The sequence below is a fragment of the Carassius carassius genome, chromosome 14, assembly GCF_963082965.1.
Source record: "Carassius carassius chromosome 14, fCarCar2.1, whole genome shotgun sequence".
NCBI classification, from domain to species: domain Eukaryota; kingdom Metazoa; phylum Chordata; class Actinopteri; order Cypriniformes; family Cyprinidae; genus Carassius; species Carassius carassius.
Genome location: NC_081768.1, coordinates 8,509,509 through 8,536,078, shown reverse-complemented (window position 1 = coordinate 8,536,078; position 26,570 = coordinate 8,509,509). Strand labels below are relative to the sequence as shown.

General features: G+C 38.0%; 1 protein-coding gene across 5 annotated transcripts in view; it reads right to left on the bottom strand.

The window, feature by feature from the left end:
* The window catches only part of actn1 (actinin, alpha 1), a 28,299-nt gene extending 5,163 nt beyond the window's left edge, over window positions 1-23,136 (bottom strand). For 2 of the 5 annotated variants that reach the window (XM_059565909.1, XM_059565907.1), the window contains exons 1-16: window positions 22,714-23,136; window positions 11,573-11,687; window positions 11,013-11,132; window positions 9,434-9,520; window positions 9,027-9,114; window positions 8,828-8,906; window positions 8,659-8,740; window positions 6,209-6,294; window positions 3,294-3,386; window positions 2,474-2,704; window positions 2,222-2,369; window positions 1,989-2,139; window positions 1,721-1,829; window positions 1,418-1,558; window positions 734-916; window positions 434-568 (exon numbers count right to left, since the gene is read on the bottom strand). In XM_059565909.1, coding sequence (XP_059421892.1) covers window positions 434-568; window positions 734-916; window positions 1,418-1,558; window positions 1,721-1,829; window positions 1,989-2,139; window positions 2,222-2,369; window positions 2,474-2,704; window positions 3,294-3,386; window positions 6,209-6,294; window positions 8,659-8,740; window positions 8,828-8,906; window positions 9,027-9,114; window positions 9,434-9,520; window positions 11,013-11,132; window positions 11,573-11,687; window positions 22,714-22,842 — 1,977 coding nt within the window. In that variant the 5' untranslated portion in view covers window positions 22,843-23,136. Of the gene's footprint in view, window positions 1-433; window positions 569-733; window positions 917-1,417; window positions 1,559-1,720; window positions 1,830-1,988; window positions 2,140-2,221; window positions 2,370-2,473; window positions 2,705-3,293; window positions 3,387-5,640; window positions 5,727-6,208; window positions 6,295-8,658; window positions 8,741-8,827; window positions 8,907-9,026; window positions 9,115-9,433; window positions 9,521-11,012; window positions 11,133-11,572; window positions 11,688-22,713 lie in introns of all 5 variants that reach the window. The other 3 variants (XM_059565908.1, XM_059565905.1, XM_059565906.1) reach the window with 3 other exon arrangements.
* Window positions 23,137-26,570: the final 3,434 nt, after the last annotated feature.

Genomic DNA, 26,570 nt, shown 5'->3' with positions numbered 1-26,570 from the left:
ACATTTCTGCAGATATTAATATATCTAAATGAACACGCAGTGGTGTTTGATCTCATATTTCATTTTATTATAAATATACAGTGAGGACAATTGCAGTAGCCAAGGCGAGCTGACTGATGTTATCAAGTACACTGCTGTTTGCAGAATTACTGGAGTCGACTCTATTTGCCTATTCTTCATGGTTTTTTTTAGATCGCAATGGAAACACAGACAGCAACAGGTCTGGGGGAAAAAAATCTTCCTGGGAAAAAGGTTCCTAGGTCAAATTGTTCCAGGTAATTTCGGTGCAAAAGCAGCTTTTGTAAATCAACCAAATATGCTTGTTTCATCATGTATGTAAGCTAATCAACAAGGACATTTTTGACATCTTTTTTTCTCCTAAATAGCCTAAGAGAATATGATCCATTTTCTGTTAGTAGAACTCATGTCGCACCTCCATCTTGGTCTGGATCCAGGGCCCAATGACATTTGCCTGATTAGCAAACTGTCTGCGCAGTCTCTCATTATTCTGCTGACGAGCGTGTTCTTCTATCAGGGCCTGATCTCTCTGGGGTACTAACTGCCTCACCTAAAAGGACAGAGAGAAAAGGGAGATTAGAAGAAAGCAGTATGGAGGTGAATTAAACAACTCTCATTGTACCCTTTTTCTTACATAATTATGTATAAAATGCCACATATCTGTCTGAAAACTCTGATTCCCTTTTGTTTGTCCTGCTCAGATGTATTTTCTGACCTTATCCCATTTGGCATTGATCTCCTGGGGGTTGATGGTGGTGTAGGGGTTAATGCCAGCCATGTTGACGTGGTATGTCTGCACTATTTTAGCAATTTCATTATGGATGCCCAGGATGGCCTGTCGCTCCTTATCTGCCTCGGGCAGTGTGGCTTTAAACTGCTCATGGGCTGTGCTGAGTCCCTGATACACAAACAAACACAAACAAACACACACACACACACACATACACACACAAAGAGAGGTGCTATAACTTTCAAAAACATTCCTCCTCTGCAACTTTTCAATTTTTACTCTTATATCAACTTTTATGTGAAAAGCACCAGAACACATCACAGTCACATTTGAAATAAACCAAATGGACAGATGCATGGATGGACAGACAGATGAGATAATTCTGTGTTGTACCAGTCATTTTAATTGTTTAATTAAATCTATATATATATAAAAAAAAAAAAGTCTAATCAATTTAACTCATAAAGCAAATAATTTAATCATTTATCAAAAATGTAACAATAGTGCCTGCCCCATGCATTATTTGATATCGTGTAATATTCCTTAAAAATTTTGAATGTTTTTTTAATAGGGCCCTAATGAGAGAACAAATGGGAAGACAGATCAACAGATACACTGCACAAATAAATGAACACGTGAATGGATGGATAAAAGATGAATTTACAATACCTGTATCTCCTCAATGGTGTGGACGATAAAAGTGTCCTGCAGGTCTTCCATGGCTCCCTCCATCCAGTTGTTAAAGGGCGCCGCCCTTTTGGCAAACTCCAGGTACAGCTGATCAATCGTTTCTAACAGTTTCTCGGTCCTCTGAACAAAGAGACAGAGCCAAAACACACTTATGAGTGCACTGCTCTTACAGCACAAAATCGCAGTGTCCCAGTGTGTCACCAAAGAAGCAATTCGGCGTTTTCCTGCAGGTCAGAGTAGAAAGGATTAATTCCATGGGGGTATATGATAAAAGTGCTTTACCTGTAAGGCCTCGCTGCGTTTCTGAGTTAAAACCCCCAGTGAATCCCACTGATCACAGATCCGCTGACAGCGAGCATTTACACTGGGAGAGTCATAGTACTCCAACTCACTAGAGACAGAATGAGAGGGAAACTATTAAACCACTCCAACAATAGATTACAGATTATGTAAGATTAAAATGTTCTGTGTGTTCTGCTTATGAACAAAACATTTAAACTATAAAGCATGAAGCAATGTCTGCATCAGATCTTTTGGTGCGTTTACTGACTTCAGCTCCTGTGCGATGGCAGCGATCTGTTCAACTCTGTCCTGATGAGCTGCAAGGTCACTCTCAAACGCCTCATGCTTCTTCAGCAAAGCTTTGATGTCCGAGAGGGATGCTGTCTCGTAGTCTTTCTGCTGCAGCATTTCCTCCTTACCTACAAGGAGCAGCAAAAATCAGCCATACCCTAGAGAGAATGAGGAACTCAATTCTTATAAACAATTAAAAAGAAGTGTTACCGTTAGTCCAGGCCTCATGGATGGCAGCTTTTTGGCGGAATTTCTCTGCAAGGTGGTCGAGTCTCTCCAGTCTGCGAATCTCATTTAGTAGCCACTCTTCATAACCTTTCTCTGCTCCCTCAAGACTTCCCCAAGCATTGGAGATATCCTATACACGCAGATGATTAATCAAACATCACAGATCCAATTAAGAGAGTTGAATGCTCTGAATCCTGGGGAGATACTTAGGTCGTAAGTGTGTTAGGTTCTCACCGAGACCATCTTCCCCTCTGAGGGCATGAACGCAGGCCGGTTGCTGAGGCGGAGTTTGGTCTGCAGTGTGTTGAAGTTGATCTCCAGCTGACATTTCTCCTGAACTTTGGGTGGTTTGTGAAGTCGTCGGTAGTCCCGGAAATCCTCCAACTTCTGCTGCATGGCCTGCATGGTGTTCTCTGGAAGGCGGTTCTCCAACCATGGGATTGTTCTGCGAATCCACTCCAGGAGCTAAAGAAAGCAAAAGAAAAAAAATGGGGGAGGAAAAAAAGAGGACAAAACAATGGAAAAAGTTGGGAGCAAACAGAATGAGATCAAGGAGGTAGAGAGAGAAAAAGAGAAAGTTTTAAATATGGTATATTGTTTTATATTATGATTTTGATGCAGGGTTCACATAATTGAAATAATACATTTCAATGACTTTTGCGGTCATTCTAGATTGTATTATTATATTATATATTATACTCTATATATATGATAATAGTATAATTATTTAATTTAGAGATTCCTCTCACAAATATTGATTTGCTAATTGATTACTTTAAAACTGAGCATTACTAAAACAATTTATTTTCGGCACAAAAAGTTCCATGATCCTTTAAGTTTTTCTTAATTTCCATAGATCCGCATGGTCTGGAAAGCAGAATTTTAAATGCCCTGTTTTCCGTGACCTTAACAACACTGCAGAGTAAACGTGCTAGACTGAGTTTCAATTACTAAACTTCTCACTGGCCCTAAAAGAGCACAGGTTGAGACACCAGGAGAAGAGAGGAGAGGAGGATGGGAGTGAACAGGAGAGAACATGAATGAATGTGCTCACATCACTGGCCAGTTTCTCATAGTCTTCCATCAGTTGCTCGTTCTCCTGATTGACAGCCAGGACTTTGCAGATCCGATTGGCTGCTGTCTCGGCCTGAAGGGGTAAAGGACAGAGTGAAACTGCTTCTGTTTCTGTGGAAACCACATAAGCGCCATGGCAACGCCATTAAGGTTCTGTGTGTTTAAGTGTGTTGAGGTGCTCAAGTCAATTTATCACCGTTAACCAAATGCAATCAACTGCTTTGTCAAAATCATATAACCCTTCTGTGCATGTTTAATTATAAATATGTGTATTTTTGGAGGGGGTGGGGGTGGAGGTAAGGAAGTGAGTTGCAAGTCTAAAAGCCAGAAAGGAAGAGGAGAAAACAATGATAAGTTCAGTTTAGCGCTGTCAATGACAGACAGAATTCAGGCAGTGACTCAGTTTTTTTTATCATCTTAAGTATGCTAATCTGAAATTATGTTGTCACAACATTGTTATCAATAGTGGTTTAAGAAGTTATACTTTTTTATTGGAAAAGCTTTTTTTTACCATTTCTGTTGAACCGTGCAAAGATTTACCTTTTTAATAAAAAAGGTTTTTCAGTGTTCAGCTGAAAAAAAAAAAACTAAATTACATTTTTGTTACTATTGATGTTATCTTTGGCATTTTGTGTATAAAATAAAAATACTTAAAAAACACACACATATTATAATAAATAATATTTACATTTAAATTGATTACAGTTAAAAATCCAAAAATTTATCAAACAAAAATGTGATATTGCTTTGTACAAAAAATATTGAACTGACCATCAAAATACCAAAATTCTGTCATCATCCACTCATCATCATGACACTCCAATCCCAACTTTTGATTTAATAGTTTTTTTTTTTTTTTAACTCTGTGGAAAACGGAGTCTGTGACTGTCACCAAAAATATATATATATTGTCTTTCCTAATTAAATGAGCTAGTTTGGTATAGATACAACTACTGGGCCGTGATGACACCAAGTTCAAAATCCAAATATTGCATACAGCAATCATGTATGGGTGTGGATGTGAGGAAGTTTTTTTGAATGCAGAACTGTCTGGTGGGTTTACAGTCAGACTCATGCCTTATAAGAGCTGACAGGATCTGAATGTGCAGTGAACACACACCCAGCATATAGAAACTGTTTATGGTGGGATGTTAGTCATCAGCTTAGGAACACTCACAAAGAGTTGAGGAAACCCAGCAGGATGTGATGAATCAGCACAGTGAAGTAGTAAATTTCACCCTGTCTGTGAGAAACATGCTTTCTCTGAATGAACTATTACTTTCTAAAGTGAGTCTATCTATACTGATTCAATGAATGAACAGCGCTCTCTTCCACTCTCAATACCCATAGCTGAAGTGCCCTTTAGCAAGGCACTGAACCCCCAATTGCTCCCCGGGCGCTGGGGCAAAAAAGCTGCCCACTGCTCCGGGTGTGTGTTCACAGTGTGTGTGTGTGCGTGTGTTCCCTTCTCACTGCTGTGTGTGTGCACTTGGATGAGTTAAAAGCACCAATTCGAGTATAGGTTACCATACTTGGCAAATGTCACAGCTTTTTTTTTTTTTATGTGTAGTGAACTTTGATTTTTTGAGCTATGACTTCTTTTCACTTTAAAAAGTGTAAACATTATTTTGTGGCTTCACTGACTTAAGGCTCAAGAGCTTGTGTAAGCTGATTCACAGCTGAGGAAATGGCTATTGATTTTGAACTAATTTTCTGGACTAATTCTGTACTAACACACAATGAATTATGAACAATAAAAGTCATTTGAATAGGAACAAACTGACTGTCCCAGTGAAGCCTTCTGCTGAATTTGAGCTTCTAGCTCGTCAGCGTGTATTTTGATATGTAAAGAAGTTTGATGGTTTCTATACCAGAGCCCTGTGTGTGTGTACAGATGAGTGGAGAAACAGAGCTAGGTGTGTTATGTAATATTACAGCAGGGTTGCCATGGAAACAGTCAGAACTAAGCCAAAACCCAGGAAAGAAAGAAATTAATATCACAGCCAAACAAGAAATAAGTAAGAAATCACAATGAAGTTTCAGAGCAGAAAGGTTCTGACCTGTCAGTGAAATCATAAAAAGAGTTTGCACTTATGAGTATTATTTTTAAGGTATATTATTTCTGTAATAAGTACTCTTTTTAAAAGTATGCTATTTTTTTTCGAAAAGGAGTTCAGGTTAGTGAAGAACACATCTCTTACATTTCTTTATTGGCACTTCTTTTTAGGGTTCTGATGAAAGCAGAGATGTGATTGGCTGTCTAGATTTGACTGGGTTTGTGATGTGGGAGCTTGTGTCCTGATTGGCTGATGTCTGTCTGCGCTCACCTTCTGTTTGCCTGAGAAGGCATGGTAGTAACATGACACATACGTCATGATGGCCTTTTCATCGGGACGCAACGTACTAACGATATCTGCCCAGGGAAAGAAGGAGCAGGAACAGAGAGAGAAAGGAGGTGGAGAGGAAGGGAGAGAAAAAAAGGACAGAGTAAAAGACTGCATAGCCACAAAGGCAAACGGGGCACAGTTCTACAGAAATGATGAAAGGCATGAAGAGGTCTCCAGGAAGTCTCAATGACGCCAGGAACGTATGAGTATTTTTTTTAGGAGACTGGAATGGAGACACACTCATGCCTTCATCATAAGACTTAATTTCCATCATGCAACGGGTGGAAAGACTCATGCAACTGTAGGAGGAGCATGAGCCCTGAGGGGCGGAGCTTAGCACTGCAAAGAGTCAAAGAGAGGCAGACTGTTAGGAGAGTAGGAAACCCCGACAACCAGTAATTACTGCTACTGGTGATCACAAAACCCAGTGAGCAGAAACAGAGTGAGAGGAGGGACGTATTGGGGGAGTATAGAAGTTCATAGCATTGGAAGGGATGCCCTGCGATACCTTCTGCGCCCCAGAGAAGGCATGGTAGAAGCTAGAAACGTAGGTCATGATGGCCTTCTCATCAGGACGGGCCGTACCAACAATATCTGCAGAGAAAGAAGGGGGTGATATTAAAGTAATGAGAGAATAAATTAATAATCAGAGCACATCACACACACTTCAGAGGCCCAGTTGAGGTGACTTCCTGTGTAAAGAAAGCATTGTTAATATGAATGGATATGAAACTATAGTCAACCTAAAATTAAGGCCATGTCCACACTAATACGTTTTCATTTGAAAACATACATTTTTCTCTCCGTTTTGGCCTTCCGTCCACACTGAGACGGCATTTGAAGTCAACGAAAACTTAGCTTTGGAAAACACTCTCCAAAGCGGATCAATTTGAAAATGCCGTCTTCGAGTTGTAGTGTGGACTGTGAAAACGGAGGCTTTTGAAAACGATGAAGGAAATTTAGTCATGTGACACATATTATACCAATAGATATCCGTGTTTATACTGGTATTGTGCACATTATGTGCTATGCACTTTCACACTATTGCTATAGAGGTGTTACTTTGTAGACTCTTCATATCAGAGTTCTGCAAAGATTTACTCGCGATCGCTATTTGTGGCAAAACATGAGGGCAGTTGCGTTATAGATCAGACATACAATCGTGAGTGTGTGCGACCTGGACGCGTGTGTGAATGCTGAGTTATGTTCGTAAATAAAAGAAATCAAATTACCTGCCAGAAAAACAGCATGAAACCATTTCATGTCTGTTCCGTGTGTATCATATACAGTGAACTTTTTTGAGGATTTACACATGCGCAGAAACCAAATTTAACGTTTTCTGATGTTTCTGTGTGGATGAGGCACTTTTGGAGAACGCTTGAAAACGCTAGTGTGGACGGAGAGCGTTTAATTATTAATGTAGACGTAGCCTAAGCCAATCATTAAAATGTTTGAACAAGTTTTGACTTTACTGAAGGAAATACTTTGAGGAACAAATGCTTCTGAGCAACAAAACAGTTGTTATAGTTTTTGGTAAGTTTAGGATTTTGGTTTTTGTGTAAATTAAATATTCCAATACAGCCACTTGACACTTTTCTCCAAATGTTCAGATACAAATTATACTGGTTTTAATGTCACCAAGGCAACATCTCAACCTGGTTTTAATGTCATTCCAGCTTTCATTAAAAATTAAAAGTTAAATTAAAGGAAAATGTAACATTTATTGATATAATAAACATGACATATTATAATAAATAAACAAATATTAAAAGGGAATTATAGTAAATATATACAAGTATAAACATTACAAATATATAAACAAATATTTATTTATTTTTTGTATTGGGGACAGTAAAATTTGAATTTGTGTATTGTTTTCTATCTGTAAACTATGTAAAGTGGCTTTATGTTTAAATAGAATGTTGCAATAAAGAAAAGACAGTTCAACATGCAAACAGATGTAAGAATGAAGACCCATTTAAACTCATTATGCAAATATTATTGCCTTAATACTTAGGATTTAAAAATGTTTGAGGAACATCAGTCTAGTGCAACAGTGCAACCATCTAAATGAGACCCTGCACAACAAAACCAGTCTTAAGTTGCACACGTATATTTGTAGCAATAGCAAAAAATGCATAGCATGAGTCAAAATTATTGATTTTTCTTTCATGCCAAAAAGCTTGAGGATATTAGGTAAAGTAAAAAAATGTTCCATGCAGATTCCAGATTTTCAAATAGTTGTATTTCGGCCAAGCTTATTAATTGTATTAGCCTGGTTAAAACCAGACCCTTTTCAGTTGAAACTGAGTTAGGGTCTGGCAAAGCCTATTAGACGTCTCGTTTCTAAAGGGGCGTCCCCGACGGACCTCGTTCAAATGCCTCTGGGCGCAATTGGATAGACCTAAAACCAATCAGAGCGATGAAGGAGATGACGTATGCAGAGTATCGTGTATGCGATAACATCTTTTTTAGATATGAAGGCTTCAAGTGTTGTTCTTTGCTCTGGTTTTAAATCACTTAAAACAGCAGTTTCGAACGAATGTTCCTCTGCAGCATCCATCTTTGTAATGTACAAAATCTGCTTTACCGTCGCTGCGCTGTCATCATCGTGTAAACCCCGCCTCAACGTTTCTGATTGGTGCCGCGATTTCGGCGGCACAGAAACGAGCTAGATAGTCCTCTTTGCCAGACTATTCTATAGAGAGAATTGAAATTCGCCGGAAGTAGTCTGGGTTTTCCCAGGCTATAATTGTTTAACTGGTTTTGTGGTCCACGGTCACAAATAATATCCTAAAAAGCCTTTAGAACAGACTAGGTTAAGGAATCATCCCTGCAGTATTGGGGTGAAATTCAACCTACACACATACCTACAGTCCTCCTACAGCGCTATATTTAGACTAACCCAATTTCAGAGTGAAGTGGAACAGAAAGAAACCTGTCCTCTACATGTCTCACCTTCTGCATCCAGCATCTTGGGGATGTCCAGGTACTTTTCAGCGACGTCAAAGGCAGTGTTCAGATTAGTCATTGGGTCGTCCTGAGTGAGAACACACATCAAAGCATGGGTCATGGTCTTCATACTGCTGGTCTCTATATGTGGTCAGAGGTTCTGGTAATGTCTCACCTTGCGCAGTTTACCGTAATCAATGAGCTCTGGACGATGTCTGTGAATAAGTGCGCAGAAGCCTAATCCATCCTTCCAACTGACAGGGAGAGAGACAGAAAGAGAAATGTAATATATGATGCTGTAGCTCAGCATTCAGTAGCAGTATCTTAGTCTTGATCTTTTCCCATCATTCACTCTGCTTCTCTCAGATGCTCACCTGATGTGGAAATTCTGGATGTTGACATTTTTGTAGGGAGCTGTTTTTCTCTGGCACCACAGCAGCAGGCCTTCTTTAGCTGAGGTCTCTGCACACACACACACACACACACACACACACACAAGTGTATCAAAAATAGAATCTCAGGAGTGGAAAGATAAAATTGTAATTTAAATGACTCACACATTCCTGACATAACGTTTGTATTAAACAATGAATATTCAGAAATCCAAAAGAGCGGAACTGTATTTTTAGTCCGTCATACTGTTCACTCTAGTGTTATTTAATACACACAAATTAATTGCCTGCCTACTGCATTTTTTCTTCAAAATCTAATGCATCACTTAGGCTATAAAAATGAAAAGTATGTGTGTGAGTGTGTGTGTGTGTGTGATATTTATATATACCCTCCACTGAGATGTCCTGGATGGCGAAGCGGAGGATAATGGTCCAGATCATCCCCAGAGTCATCTTAGCATTCCCATCAACAATCTCTGAGCAGAACAAGCACACACACCAGCATCACATTTACTGTAACAGCTCGACAATGAGATCATTTTACAAACAAAAGCCATATCAGAACCAGAAAGCAGCTAATATAATTCAGATAATTCTGCACTGACAAGAAATTAGACTTGCAAATATAATAAACATGCAGACAGTTTAACATTTACACAAGGCTATATACCTTTCTAGAAATATATACATCATTATTTATATATTTTTTATTTATTTTTATAATTTCACTTTTTTTGCATTACAGTTATGACAACTTGTGGAAAAAATTATTTATTGTTATGAAAATAATGAAATACTGTTTAAAAAAACAGTCCTACAAATATGCTTCATTACTCATTTTTTTGGATTTCTGTTGGCTTCACTACTGTGAAAATTTCTCTGGCATCCCTCTACCAGCCCAAATACACATTTATTTTCATTAATTATAATGTAAGCTTTATTAATTAATCAGGACTGTAGAGAGCAGGTTGTGAGCAGTAGTGAGTGTTTAGAAAGGCTTTTCAGTCTAAAGTGCAGGAGAATAGCTTTGCTAGGTTATTTTCTTTGATATGAAAACAATGTAACTAAACTATCTAAACGTTTGTTATGCTTTTAAAACAAAACTGCTGAACATGTACCCAAAAGGTCCATTTTGGAGACATTCTTAAAGAGACAAATGGTTTATAAAGGCTAAATTATACAAAGACTAAATAATGTCTGTATTCACTTCTAAATAAGGCAAAAGCTTCATTTAAATTATCTGTTTACATTTTTTTACACATAGATGTGGATGGGAAGTCCCCATTTAAATATCTAGGTAAACATGCGTGTTTCCTCTCCCTCTTCTTAAGCTAATCTCATAATACACTCCACACACATCTCTGTAAGTTTGTGTAGGTGTATCCCGGCTCTGCCAGACACACACACACACACACACACACACAAACTGGTAACAGTATTTGACCAAGGCAAAGGCTTTGGTAGATGGCTAATCTGTCTGCAATGCTGCTCTGGATTATACATGGAGAGAGAGAGAACAGCTAACATGGCAAACATACACACACTATAGATAGGTCTAATATATGTGTGAAACTGTGAGAACTACCAACTCGCTTGGGGACACAGAAAGTGTTCGTACAAGATGAAAGATGAAAATGAAACTGTCCATGGGCTGTCAAGACGGCATGTGTACCTGCTCGGCTGGCAACCAAACAAAGAGGAAGGGAAATCAGCATAGTGAGTATGCGAGTGTGCGTGCTATATCCAGACGAGTTATCTACTTCATCCCAATATGTCAGCTATAAACTGCATGTCTAACCTATTTAACTGCATGGAATGGGGAGGGGCTTCATATGACATGAGATACAAGTACATATCACATACAGGCAGCGCGTCTGATAGTCATTGATCTCACATGCTGAAACACTGAACTCATGACCCCAGAAGCCTGCAGGATATAGGTCACTGCTAAAGGGGAGGGGGACCTACCCTCTGCTCCAATAGAGACCAGTTTGACTCCTTTGCTTGCAATGAAGTTCAGAGCTTTATTCACATTGGAGATCTTATGGACTCTCATCTTTCCTCTCTCTGGTTTGGCCAAGCGTTCTCCTACAGAGAAAGAATTTAAATATTACATAATATTACATCACACACAACATTCTGCCCGCAGGTGACTTACACATCATTTATCAAATATTTATTCCTGACAGTTGTCAACTAACTTGTAGTATGCAAGTTTTATATTTTACTTTTTTTGGGGGAAAATTTGTATGTACAGAGAGATGAAAACAGGATTTTTCGATTCAGATTAGATCCACAAGCTCTTGATTCAATTAAATTTGGCTAGTTTTTAATTCTTTGAAGTATATTTCAGTTATAATGTCTATTTTGCTTTCACATTAAAAAAAATTCTCTATTGGCTAAAGCTGTAAATTATACACTTTGTGCAACTAGCTAACTAATTTTCACATCATCATAAAAGATACAAGCTTTAAAAGGTAGTGGGGTGGACTGGGTTCAAGGTGGAACTGAGGTTATAGATCACTGACCTGAAATGACCTCTAGGAGCAGCATGAGCTTGAGTCCGTCTCGAAAATCCTCCTCAATGTTTTCGATCTGTGTCCCTGCCTTTCGTAGATGAGAATTGCACCACGCAGTAAACGTCTAGAATAGAGAGATTTATAAATTTAGAAGAAAAATAAAGCCAAAACACAATGCAAATTTAAATTGCACGGAATGTGCAAATAAGACCAGACTGAAATGATCAGTAACACTGTTGAATATAAATGTAATTATTTCAGTAGAATCTGCAGAGCTGTAGGTGCTACACAAAGTCTGAAAAAGCACATGAAAGTTATGTTGATAGTACAATACTCTTTAAAATATCAATGAAAATGTGTAATTTCCTGATGATATGACCAATTTAACCAGTTTTATTTATTTAATTCACCTGCACTATGCAAGCACCTGAATACTTTGATAATTCTGCATTCATCTACAACCATGCCTGATTGTGACAGTGAGAGAGAGAGTAGGGGAGGGTATGCGCTCGACAGAGGTTGTCATGGCAGCTCTGAGTATCTGTGGCTTCAGGATTCATCTGTATGTTAGCGAGCTGATGAGAAACAGCTGTGGAGCAGAACAGAAGCTAAACACACTCACACTCTAATACGATTGGTATGCCACTTAACGGAATCAGAGACACTGTACCTTATGCACTTAAAAGCATGAGTTTGTTCCAACTTTGAGAGGCGAAGATACATTTCTAGATCTGGACATGAGCAGAGACATAACTGCTACATGATGGGATACAGCTGGTCCCCACGGGTGGGCTGGGGTGCGCAATTTAATGATGGATTATGGGTAATAGAGAGCAGATCAGGTGAGAAACATTGCGGAATTTGGCAGTGACTAAAAGGAAATGCCATAACATGTGAATATCTGGAGGTAAATGTGAGTCAAGCAGGAGGATTATAAATTCATTCAAGAAGAATTGCAGACACTGGTTGGCAAGCACATTCAAGAGCCACCACTGCAATATTCCAACTTAAGTATGCATATCAAAATGTAAAAGAATAAAAGCTATCAATTATACACACTTAAACATGAAGACAAACTCTTAAACTAGAGAGATACAATAAACACTCAAGATAGTACGAGCGATCATAATTTTCTGCAAGCAATGCAACAAAACTAGATTTTTTCCAATAAAAATCACTGAATTTTCCCACTGTAGCATGTCACGCTTTTAGTTGAGGGATGTGCAAAACAACATGTTTTTAACTAGCCGCCAGGCAGCCTAAGCAACCATTCAACTAATAGTCCTGTGTAATTAGGCTGACTGGTTTTCTTAGGGGGGCGTTTACATAAGACATGTTCTTCTGTTCAAGAACAGTTCGACAGAGCGCTGGATTTAATGAAAGGATGAATTTAAAGAAGTAAGTTTTCTAAGAAGGTTTCACCATGCAAACAGCTAAAGCACAGAATGCTTTAAATGCATGCTAATTATATGCTAAAATTTCAACACCAGCACACACACACACACACACACATCAATCACAACTTTTGGGCTTTTTAATGATTCTGAAAGTCTCTTATTCTTACCAAAACTGCATCAAACAAATCAGAAAAACAGTAATATTGTGTAATATTAATACCATTTAAAAATAACTGTATTATGTTTTAATATATTTAAAAATGTCATTTATTTCTGTGATTGCAAAGCAACCATTTCTCTAGTCTTCAGTGTCACATGTAGACATGTGGCGGTATTCGGTAATGCGATATATCACGGTAATGAATATGCACAATATTGTTATCGTGGGCACTTCTAAATACTGTGAATAATTATATATTACACATTATTCCGAATTTGGAATGCCTTTAAGAATACTTTTCCCATTAACTGGTAAAAATCCACAACACCGCTGTATACATGTGTGCTCTGATGTAAACAAACACGCATGAGAAGCACATGGGTGAACACGTAAGACACGCTGAATGAAAGCATATTCACTCTCCGACAGCAGATGGTGCAGCAGTTACCCTGGAAACCCCATAAGTAAAGCAACTGCTTTACTTTCTAAAACATATTTAAATAGCCATTAAGATTTGTGGATTTGCTGTGTTGTTCACCACAGCCCCAAATACTTAAATATTTAGACTTAATGGGCTTTTTTTTTTTCAATTTTTTTTTTTTTTTTAACATTGAATCCATACTACAACAAACCCTAGATATTGTTTGAAAGTGTTTTGATTCTTTATTGTTCATTCACACATTAGGGCTTCATTAGTTAACATTAGTTAATTCATTAGTTAACAACTGCCAATGAAAAATTATTTTGAACATTCATTAATTCTTAGGTATTCCAATGTATAACACATTAAAATCTTAAGTTGCAACTGTGTCATTTAATGAACTAACATTAACTTAGGAGTTGTATTTTTCTTTTAACAAAGATTAATAAATTCTGTAGCAGATGTAACTATTTCTCATTGTGAATGTTAATGCATTAACCAAGGTTAACTAATGAGATCTTATCGTAAAGTGGTATCTATTGGTCTTTATAGCTATAGTTACTTTTAACTTTATATATTTTTCTGTATTGCTTTATTGTATAGTTATTTTTGTTATAAGAAAAAAGTTATTAAACCTGTTATACTGTATTATGAACACTTTTTAAATTTAAATATTGTGATAATACCGTATACAATAATAAAAGCATTAGCAATTACCCGCAACATGAAAATTTGATACCGGCATATCCCTAGTCTCACGACTCTTCAGAAATAATTAGAATATGCTGATTTGGTGCTCAAGAACCATTCCTTACTTTTGCGCTCAAGAACTAGGGATGTGCAATTAATCGCATGCGATTGTCATGCACATCTCGTCAATAAAGCCGGTTCTGTGAACTGTGAACAAGCTATGCAAAACCGCGTTCATAATCACAGATGAATCGCCTACGATTATGAACACGATTTTGCGCAGCTTGTCAGTGAACTACGGCTCTGTGCACTGAAAAAAGTATTTCATTCATCCAATTAAAAAATTTAAGGGTAATGATTCACATCTATATATTTTAACTTGAGCCAATGAAAAATAAATATCTCTGCCTAAGGGTTTTTTAATTGGATGAATGAAACACTTTTTCAGTGTGTATTAAATGGCGCTCCATCTGAAAGCACGTGATGGAGATTTACTACTAATCACAGAACCGGCTTTACTGACAAGATACGCATGACAATCGCATGCGAATAATTGCACAGCCCTATCATTCAAGAACCATTTCTTACTTTTACTATCCATGCTGAAAACATGAAATCTTGGAATTAAAATTTTGGAAACATGGAATCTGACAACAAAGAACTTTCTAAAAATAAAAAAAAAATTCATTTACTGCCATTTTTTTACATTCCTGTATAAAAGTATTAATTTCTTTCCAAAGTTACAGAACCCAAACATTTAGGCAGTATAAACATGATGAACATGCATACAGTTTAGCTCGATTTTTGAGAATAAAGCTCTACTTCTAAAGAGATCTATATACAGTTTATCGCAATACACTGTAAGCATAAAATGCAATAAGCCTATGCACACAAAAATGTACAAAACAAAAAGACACATGCACATATTATCTATGCAGAGGCATGCAAATGTAAACTCAGATATACAAATGCAAATATAGTCACACAGGCAGCAGATCTCTGCTCACTAAGCAGGAATGCTGCTAGATTTCGTCTCACCTACACCATAAATATTTCTTCATTATAGCTCTTTTTAACCCTCTGTTTCACTCCTTTTCTTTGCTTATTTTCCTCCTCTCTATCTCTCTGGTGTGAAATACAGCAGTTCAACGTTGTGGGGTTGCCATAGCAACCACAAATGCCAGAAAACCTACAAACAATCAGGCGGTCTGAGACACACGCATACACATAAACAAACTCCCCCATAAGCTGACCTGTTTATTTACAGCTACAGTGAAAACTGTTCTCAAAAATCTCTAAATACCAGTGCAAAAAGATGTGTGTACCACAATCTGAAAAGAGAATCACACTATAAGACCTTTAAAAGTTTGGTGACACTTTATTTTAAGGTCCAATTCTCACAAACATCCAGACTACAGACAAAGTAAGCATCACTCATTATATTTTGTTTTCCAAAAGATCTTCTTGGCTCTCTGTAAGGCTAATGTTGCTAAAGCTACCATTCTCTATACCTGTTTTCACTAATGCTCCCTTTACGTGCTACCAGAATGATTGTGAATAGGAATGTGGTAGTTAAAAATTGTGTTTGGAAGCAGTGTGTGATGTCAGTAACACGGTCACCGTAATACTGGTATACCCATGAGCATGAGCTCTTGAAGCACAGCACACATCTGAGAAGGGATCTGGGTTGCCAGTTTTGTTGCAAACAAAACCCTCCTGCAGAAATGAAGGGAAATCCGCGGCAACAGTGTTAAAGTGGCCCAATTGTGCTTGAAAACTGCAAATTTGGCAACACTGGAAGGGAGACGGGAACACCAGCTCATTTTCATTTAAAGGGGACATAAACATAAACAGAGCATTTTGGCTCATACCCTAAAAGAGGCAATTTCAACAAGCTATAAAAAAATGATCTGTGGGATATTTTGAGATAAAACTTTGTATACACATTACACACAAAATTTTAAATATTGTATCATTGCATTCTAAGGCACCTTAAATAGATCTTACCATGAATATGCCTTCTGATCGAGTACATTATAATGTTGTAATGTCTAAATTCACTATTTAGACTTTAGACTTGACTTTTTTTTTATTCAGACAAAATATTTTTAGAAATGTTATATTATTTAATAACATTTCTAATTATTTTTATTTCATATTTGAATAATTTATTAATGACACACTTAGGACTAAATTTTTACTCTGGGCGGCTTTATACATACAGCCCCAGGAATGAAGCTTCTTAACACACAAATGCCTGTGCAGCTCCGCCTACAAAGGTGTGCACGTGTGACAGGTGTAACAGCTGTCTCTTGTTTAAACAAAATGCTGACTGCATACACACAGACAATAATGACATCATCCCCTTTCAATGGATGAAATGCCTGTCTCTCTCAGATTATCTTTCACATTAGTGCTGTTTGCTAAACATCATTAATGCTTTGAACAAACTCCTAACCCCGAGTATTAGACTAAAAATCTAGTTTTTTTCCATTCTGTTTCTCTCTCTCACCCTATCTGTCTTTTAGTAGTGTGCTGTTTGTTGTTGTCTGCTGGCTTTCTCCTCCAGACAGGAAGTGCTGATCTGCCCCTGAGACGTGCGGCCCACTGTCTCGGTTCCATACACATTCCACATTATCCACCCCCCACACACTACACCCTCCTAAGGTGAGTCTGTCTCTTATTTTCACGTTTCCAGACACAGAGTTTAATGACTCATTAATAATCTTATCAACGACGCCAGCGGCTTCACTTAGAGCTAAATGCTGACTTGCTCGGATCACTGCTTTCACGTTAATTAAACACAAAACACACAGTGTATGTGCACACACTTACTGCGGCTCCCGGCGATGTTGCATTATCTATACGGTTTTATTTGAGGAACAAAAGGGCCTGGTTCTGGGTAAGTCTGTCGGACAGATATAATGAACAAATTCCACATTTGGAGCACATCATCAGGTTAGGAGCGGCACATGATGATTTGCATGAAGACCTTGACTTTCAGGATAAAAAAAAAAATAACATTTGACTTTGCAAACTTCAGAGGCGAAGGAGGATCAAACACAGTCAATAAAAGAAACTTTTTAAGAACGAACACACATCAAAAAACTGCATCCCGTAGCATCTCGGTCTGGCTTGAGCACACACACATTCTCAGCAAATGAGGTGGCAGCATTCTACACTATTGTGGAGCTATTCAAGCTGTTCTTTCACTGGCTGAAAGAGCACAGTGAGGGATAAAGTACCTCATCACATCCTGACATTAAACTCCAGGGCAGGAAATGACAGAGACTGTCATGCACCTCATCATGCATGTCATTCTGGTGGGGACAGCTGTCGTTCACAGACGTGCTGGTTATGATGACAGTAACTAATGACGCATTATCTCATGAATAGTAAATATGGTAAGCATGAATAAAACATGATCTTATACTGTTTGAAATTAAATCATGAGACAAACTTAATTTGAGCATTTCATTAATCTTCCATTGTCTGTACTAGGATTTTGTGCTGCCCTAATAAATTTTTTTTAATAAAACAAAATTGCATTTGTACATCAGTGGATGAATATTAGGAATGTTGAGACATAAGCTGCAGAAAAGCAAGAACATGGAGCCTGTGTCAGACAGCTTCAGGGCTGTAACCATCATAACTCTCAATAATCAAGATATGGTCAAATTGTCCTCCCTATATTTTATATTCTTGATACTGCTCTGTTTGCTGTTAAGATGACAAAAGGTTTTAAAAGTTAGTGTTTTAGACTAGCCTAACAGCATTCACTGATGTCAAAATGATTGAGAAGGCCAATCCAATCAAAGAAGGCAGGATTCACTGTTCACAGAAGCCAAACGTGAATGTCAGCTCAACGCTTTAATTTTAAGAGTGAAAGAGGGCAAATTTGGTAACTAAACCATATATTTGGCAACTTATAAGATAGAAATGTTAAATGACCAAAGTAATAAGTGATGCAAATCTCACCAATACTCTTCTTTCTTGTCGAAATATCACTGTTTGGAATTGAAAACACATGATTTATGTGATTGATTTAATGTAATTAATAACTGAATGTGTCAAGACATTAACAGAGCACTTTGTTTATTGCATATTATATTAGGCTTATGAGTAAGATTAAATATGTGCATAGTGTGAACGAATTTAAAGGGACAGTTCACCAAAAATGAAAACTGTCATCCTATACATTTACTGAACACAAAAGAAGACATTATCGAAAATGTGGGTAACAGTTGCTAGTCCCCATTGACTTCCATAGTAGGAAATACTAAAAAATGTATCTCTTTTCTTCCGTTAATACTTTGATTCCTTGAAAAATGTAAATAAAATAAAGAAAAACACTGACCATGCCAATTGGTTTGGTTCCCATTTTTGGACCTTAGAGAGCTGTGACACTGTTTCTGTCAGTTTCTACAATTGGTAACAACCACACTAAATGCACAGTATTCATCACTTGAGAGCTTTTGCTCAAGATGAAAATGCCAGCTCTCCAAAAAGTGGTAAAAAAAAAAAAATCAGCCTTGCAATGACGCCTAAGGATATCACGTGTTATATGCAGGCCTACATGGCATCTGTGCCCGCAGAACTCCACGTAATTGAAGCAGATGTCATTCACAATGTTTTACACACACCCTGCCACTTGCGAGCTGGTTTATATTAGACATTTTGGCTAACTGTATTATGCTTTTCAGCTACCATTAAGAGTTTAGTGCTCATTTAGTACCATCTTTTATGAAATGCTGCAGATTTTCTCTAAAATTCAGCAAAGAAACATGGGGAAAAAAGGTATTGATGTAGAGATGGAATGTGTATGTCAGTTTCTTCTAAGAGAATTTTAGATTCTTGTTAGATCTTAGATCTGTGACAGATTTCAGGAAACTCACCTCAGACAAGCTTAAAAACAGCCCCTGTATCCCACTGGGATACTCAGCTTACCCCTCTAATAGAGGTAGAGAGAAAGAGAAAAAGACAGAGAGACAGAGAAAAACAAGAGGATTGATTGCGACAAGTAGACCTAGTTTAATTCTTTAGACTGAAAAAGCCAGAAAAGGTTTTTCCCCTCTTACTACCCTGAAGACCCACACCAAGAAAATACACAATGCAGATTGTCAGACAGATACAGATCTCAGAACCCAATGATATGTGACTGATTAAGATTCACTAGAGCTAAACAGTTTCCTGTTTTTGAAGAACTACATTTTTTCTTATCAGAGCATCAAGAACTGAAAACAGAACCATTTAAAACTTGCCCAAGGCAGACTAAACTACCGCAGTATGGAAACATTTAACTCACTAAAACTGTCCACACACTGCACGGCACTGCAGGACAAATTTCAGTATTTTTACATTTTCTAAAGGAAATTCACTACTATGATGTTAGGATACCGTTGGTAGAAAGCTGCTTGTGGTCCCTGGAAACTTAAAAAATTTAGAAATTCAAAGTACTTCTGTTCAAATGTTCAACTAGCACTGGAACGTATGAAAATTATGATACAAATAGGTTTAGAAAATAGTCTCAAGTCAACCCTTATTAAAATACACATTCACATAAGACTACTTTTGCCTATTTTTATCATCATTTTCATACGTTCAAATGGTAGTGGCAAATACCTGCAGTAAAACTTCTGTCGAACATTGTCGCAAATCTGAATGCAATATCAGATTTTCACATTCAAATGAGCTTTGCTGAAAACTCTACTTAAAGGTACTTAAAACGTTTTTTTATATATACATTTCTATGCCACTAGCAGCACCATTAAAAATTGACTAAACTATATATATTTTTTTTTTAATAATTTCTAATTAATATTTCTTAGAAAGAGTGCAGCATTTGATTAAGGACTCTTTGACAAATGGAAAGTTTCAAAGTGTAAAAGTGTTAACTGTCATTGCTGATAAAAGTATTAATAAATAAAAAAAACCTGACTGACCAATAAATTTTAAAAGGTAGAGTAAATGAAAACAGAACTCTGTTTTGTGGCCCTACAAAATGAACTGTGTTAACTGAAGACACCATAAGCCTTCACTGATTGGCTGAGAAAGAATCAGGAAGGGACACGTGTACAAAAATAATGAAAATCTGACCTAACAGATGTGGACAGGCAGAAAGGAGAGAGTTTATAAGGTCTTGCTGCAGTTTTAGGCTGAATCATCTCACACCTGTCCGGCCAGAGGGGCTTTTTTTTCTCAAACTGCAGACAAATTCTCACAGATGTTATTAGACAGGAAAATGTGTTTCTGATTCTATTGGTCCAGTCTGAACTTGCTGCAAATACTTTCATGCATCAACATAAACTGCAGCCAATCAGATGGTTTCTCACACACATTCACTTTCTCAGCTCAAATCTACTCCAGGTTTGACTTATTCCATATGTCTTTTATGAGATGGGGGTCAGGGCTGCAATGTATACCTGCAGTGTGTGTGTGTGTGTGTGTGTGTGTGTGAGTTTGCAGAACATACTTCACTTCTCCACTGACCTGTCAGAATGCAGAACAATAACCAATTTGTCTGACAAACACATTCATGCATCATTAAAGTCACAGAGGGTGTTTAATAGGCATTATGAAGCAAACATGTTTGTGTTTGTCGTTAATGAACAGTGTCGGAAATGATGCTCCATCACAATGTAGTGCCTATATACTGAGACGGGGGAAAAAACACCTCAGGGTCTTTTCTAGTTGTGTGTCTCTCATTTGCATTTGACCCAGCACACACATTTATACATATAGCATTGCATACATAGCGGTTAATGTGTCTTAAATTCAAAATATGATGGTCCTGCACTGGGCTACTTGATGCAAAACTTCTTAAGGGGTTTGATCTCCTCCCTTAACACTCAGTTAAGTAAGACTGAACATGTCTGGTCTGGTGGAAAACTCTTGACACATGGTTTTGTCACGTTTATGGTCGTAGGAGCTGAAGTGCAGGACTCTGCTCGCATACCTGAGCATGAGTATTTCCCGCCGGTAGCTGTTGACATCATTCAGGAGTCTACAAGCTTTCGAGGAAGAAAAAAAAAAAGAAACGCGGGAAAGGTTTCCAGCAGCCGTGAGCGGGGTCTGTTATTGCCATTTTTGGGCAGACTCGCTCCCTGACAAGCCCAGCCCAAACCGCAGCAGATTCCAGCACTCGTTCTCTTTTTTTCCTCCCCGTTTTCCAAGGGGGAGGAAAAGAGTGGGAGAGACACGTTTCACTCATACTTCAAATAGTTTTTAGACTTCTGTGCAAAAAAATCACATCCGAGAGATTTTTATAAACACCCACTTCCCTCAACTAATGGTCTACCGAAATGCGTTAACGGAGCTGGCATGGTCCTAGAGTTGGCAACCGAGAACCGGTTCTTAATCAGGACCGTTAAACATACCGGAACCGAGCGATTTTCACGAAGTTTGGTTCTGTTAACGGTACATTCCACTGCTGATGAGCACTGAACACCGTACTAAAATACTCTAACAGTGTTTTCTAGCAACTACTGTATACCGCAACACCGCTACTGGGAATAAATTTGTATGGTCCAATTCCCGAGCGAACCACTCTTATGAACCGGTTCCTTTGAAGTGAATCAGCGAGGTACGTTACTCAAGCAAACAACTCCTATGAACAAATCATTTTGATGAGTCAAAAAGAATTCTGAATCATTATAAGAGGTGCCTAAATTAATCTGAATCACTTCCTGAACCACAAATTATTACTTGCGAATGCGAAATTAATCAAAATTTTCTTATTATATAGTAACTAACTAGTTATTTATATGACAGCGTGTAGGTAAAATACATATTTTATGTTCTGTTGTATTTGGAAAAGCGTAAACATAACATTTTACTACAGTTTTTTGTTATTTGTTATATCTGTTCTGTTGTAATGAGGCTTTGCATCATAATTTGGCAACAGAGGACAGTAAATGCAACACTAATAGCATTTTATTTCAGAAGGTACTTCCTCAAAAGAATCGTTGGGGAAATGGAATCGATAAGAGGAATCGGAACCAGAATGATTCTCAAGTCTACATGGGTCACACGTTAAAGCGGTAGACAGGGTCTGCGTGCCGTGACCGTGAATAAAGTGAGTCCGTGATTTCTGCGTACGCAGCGCTGACATCTGTAGCGCGGTGAGGAGAATAGGTGGGCACATAACGCTCAAATGAATGGACAGACGGAGGGGTGAATAGGAACATGCGCAATCCCGCAACAGATGTTCCTTAAGTTTATTATAATGAAGAATATGTACAATTTATAGACTGTTGATACTGTGTACTCGCATGTTTTAAGGGAAACACATATTATACACACAATATAAATACATTCATGCATGCGTTGCAGTGCAAAGCCTATTTCACAGGCAGCCCGTAACTGAATAACCGTACGGGCACCTTAAATATCCACATTTCAATGTTTGTTTCTTCTTCTGCTTTGCAAGTTCCCTTTGCACCTTAAACCGGTGGTGTGGAGAGATTATAGCTCGTAACGTTACCTTTCGCTGTTGTTTCTCCCAGGCGGGGTCAAGCAGCATATCCCGGTCCCAGTCATCTTCCTGCTGCCTATAGTCGTTGTCTCCTTCATCATATTGATGTTGATGATGTTGTTGATGGTGGTGATCCATTCTGAACTGCTGTTCCCGTCTCTATTTCGCTCTCTCTCTCTCTCGCTCTCTCTCTCTCTCCCACAGAGCGCTGCAGTAAACACTCCCGTGCGCACTTAAAACGATGGGCACCAAACTAACGCCACTGCCTTGATTTATACTGCCCCGTTCACTCTCCCCAAAGTCCGTGTCTCCTTGTCTTTCTCGTTCTGCCCGTTTTTTCACGGCCGCTATCCAGAGTGGCGAGTAGACAGGACCGCCAGCACGAGCATCGGCAGCGAAAACTTCACAGTAACGGAAAAAAAAGAAGGACGACGCAGGGAGCCTGATTGGCTGGTGCGCAAACCCTTAAAACCCGCCCACCAGAAAAATCTCCGAGATGATTGGCTAATATCGCTGTCCTTTAATAGATTGGGTGTAGGTTGTCTGCATGGACGTAGGTATTAGAAAAGCTTTCAGGGATATTTGTGCCACTTGAATTAATTGCAGGATGAATTTATGTTTGTATTAATTTATTTAATGATTTTTTTTAAATAATTGTATTTTAAGTGTTGATCTTAAAAAATAATCCTTGTTTTCTCACTGCCTTCCAGGTGACCACACCCAACCCAAGTTATTTTATCTCACCGTGTCTCAGGTAACAGCGCTCATGTTCTTGTTTTAGGGTGGAGAAAAGTCGTGGGGGTTACAACATCCAAAGAAAACTCCCATCAGTTTGTTAATTACTAGTTTCTCTGTTAGAAAATCAATATTAAGCTGGTTTCTGCTAGTCCAACTGGTTATTAACTGGTCTGGTAGGCCATCTTGGATTAGCAACAGATGATCTACCAGTTTGTCATACAAGTTTGTGGTGGTCAAGCTGGTTTTTGAAAACATGGTAGTTTGATCACTAGATACTGACCAGCTTGCACCAGCTAAAAATGTATTCCAAACACAGCTGCAATCCTAAACTGGAATTTGCTAACAGGATAATAAGCGTCTGAAACTTTCACACCATTATTAATTTTGGGAATAGTTAAAAGACTGAAAGTGGGAGCTGCCGCCACTTCAGATCAAGGCCATATGTGGTCAGACCTATTCCATAAAGAAGCCTGCCTGCACTGGCAGGGGATATCCCTCATATTCATCACCTCTAACCAGGGGAAGAAAGGCTGTGAAGTTTAAGATTATGAGATTTCCTCTCTTGAATCCATGTGGTTATTTCTGGAACAGGATTGATATGATTAGTTCCGTTTATTCAGGGCATGTTTGAACAGCCATTGCGTGCTCTGACTCAAACAAATGTTCACCTTGTGAGTATTTGATGCTCCACATCAGCTGAACAAGGGTCAGCAGTTCATTTCTGTGATGTACAGCCTGGATTATGTTACTGACTTGGCTTTTTTCCTTTCATAAATCTACAATGCACTTTCACTGAAGTCACTACTCACCCAACTGTTAATGCATACATTAAAACATATGCATATGGACACATCACATGCATTCTGCAATAGAAATTAATTGAAGTTACTGCAATTTACATCTTGAACTCTAGTTTGTCTCTAATTATGCCTTTACTTTTGCACTAAATTTTACATTTATATCTCCTACTTTTTATATATACAAATAATGTTGTTCATTAATGTTATTCTATTTTTTATTGTATTCTATACATTGTTATATGTGCAGCCATCTGTCTGCATATACTAATGCAAAAATGTGTTATCCTGTCAGGTTTTAGGTGTTCAAGATTTTTTTCAGTATATAACAATAAATCTTGAGCTGTGAACTTTTGTTTTTACTTTTTCTATTTTTTATACTGTACTTTAAAATATACTGTGCTGTATATTATACAATAACACACAATACAATATACAATAACATTTATGTATTGTACTGCAATAGTCAAGCTAAGTCACCTTTATTTATATAGTGCTTTTAACAATATAGATTGTGTCAAAGCAGCTTTTTAGTATCAAAATTAGGACAAAAGGACAATAGTAAACACTCAATTTTCAGTTAAAGGCAGTTCATCGTTGAATTCAGTGATGTCATGGTCCAGCTCGTTCAGTTTAAATTTGTGTGCAATTAAGTCGATAATATAGCTGGAAATGAAGTGTTTCCAACTAAGCAAGCCAGAGTCGACAGTGGCAAGGAACCAAAACTCCATCGGTGACACAATGAAAAAAACCTTGGGAGAAACCAGGCTCAGTCGGGTGAGCCAGTTCTCCTCCGGCCAGACGAATCAGCAGGTTGATCCATGCTGCAGCAAAGCTAGATTGTGCTGAGGGCTCATCTATAATAATAATAATCTATAAAAATGTATAACAATAAAGTACCCTGATCCTGTCACTTTTGTCAGTCAAACTTCACACCATTACATCACATCTTCAGTGCATGGCATCAGTTCAAAGTCCACCTCCTGCCTCCATCCTCCCCAGGATTCCGAACAAGGCTGTTGTTTGGGACTGAATGCCTCTGCCATGTAGGGTAAAGCCCCCTCCTGGGTAACAGAAGTTCCCCCCTGCAGACCTAAACGACCACAGAGGTTGTCCCTCACTGTCTGGCACACTCATCTTCATCATATATTGCACTTTACCATAAATTTATATTGTTTTTAAATAAAGATAGTTCTGACTATTATAAACAAACCTTAACCCAAAAGAAAACTATATTCATAATATACATTTTCAGAACATATCTGTCTATATGTGTGTGTGTGGGTTATTTATTTAGTCTCTGTTTTGAGTCTCCATTTGAGGACCTAAAAAAAAAAACGAAAACGATTCATCTGATTTAGCAAAATTCTAGAAACATTCTTCAGCAATTTTATCCCTAAAAGTATGACTAGGTCAGAAGCACACTCGCGCTCTATGCACTCACTGTAGTCTGGAGCGCTCTTCCATATATGGACAAACCTCCAAGCGGCGAATGTTTGGGAAAGTGACGTCACGGGTTAGGCGCACAGACAGTGAGATCTTATTCTCAACGCTGCATCTTAATCAAGGCAGTAAAACTCTTGCCAAATTAAATAAAACATTTGTTCAACTTATGACAAACTTATTTATATGTTCGTCTCCATTATATTTCGCTCACAAGTAAAGATTTTTTTTCCGTTCGGCATATGAATAAACAGAGAGATTTACTCAGGAAACCATCGTAAAGTTTTTCAGCATGCCTGTATTAGATCTTAAACGTTCTCAGAAGATTTAAAACAGAGCCAGTGCAACTGCTTAGTCAGTTTGCGGAATTCAGATCACCAAACTTGGGAACTTTTGACCTAGGAGTATGTAAACAGGAAACATTTTCTCCTGAAGAAATTTAAAGGAGCATATCATTGAGGAAAAACAACCTGACTTCTGTTTATTTTGGAGTTTTAACCAAGCAATGTTTCACAATAATGTCCCTCAATATTTAATGTATCTCATAAAGGCCTACATATGAGAATGATTTCTCTAAAAGTTGACTTGCACTTTCACACAAAAATAAAGGCTTAAATGGGTCATATAATGTTGCTAAAAAGAACATTATATTGTGTATTTGGTGTAATGCAATGTGTTTATGCGGTTTAGTTGATGAATTTCCTCAGCAACCAGCACGGATCGGCTCTAGACATGATGAAGCGGATATTGTCCTCTTTTGGAAGGCCAAACAAAGCTGTTTCGCTTTCACAATGAAACACACACATGGAAGAAGCAGTGGCAGCAACAACAATACTACAGCAAGGATAAAAGTTTAACTTTTTTTCTTTGAGTGAACATTTGGCGGTG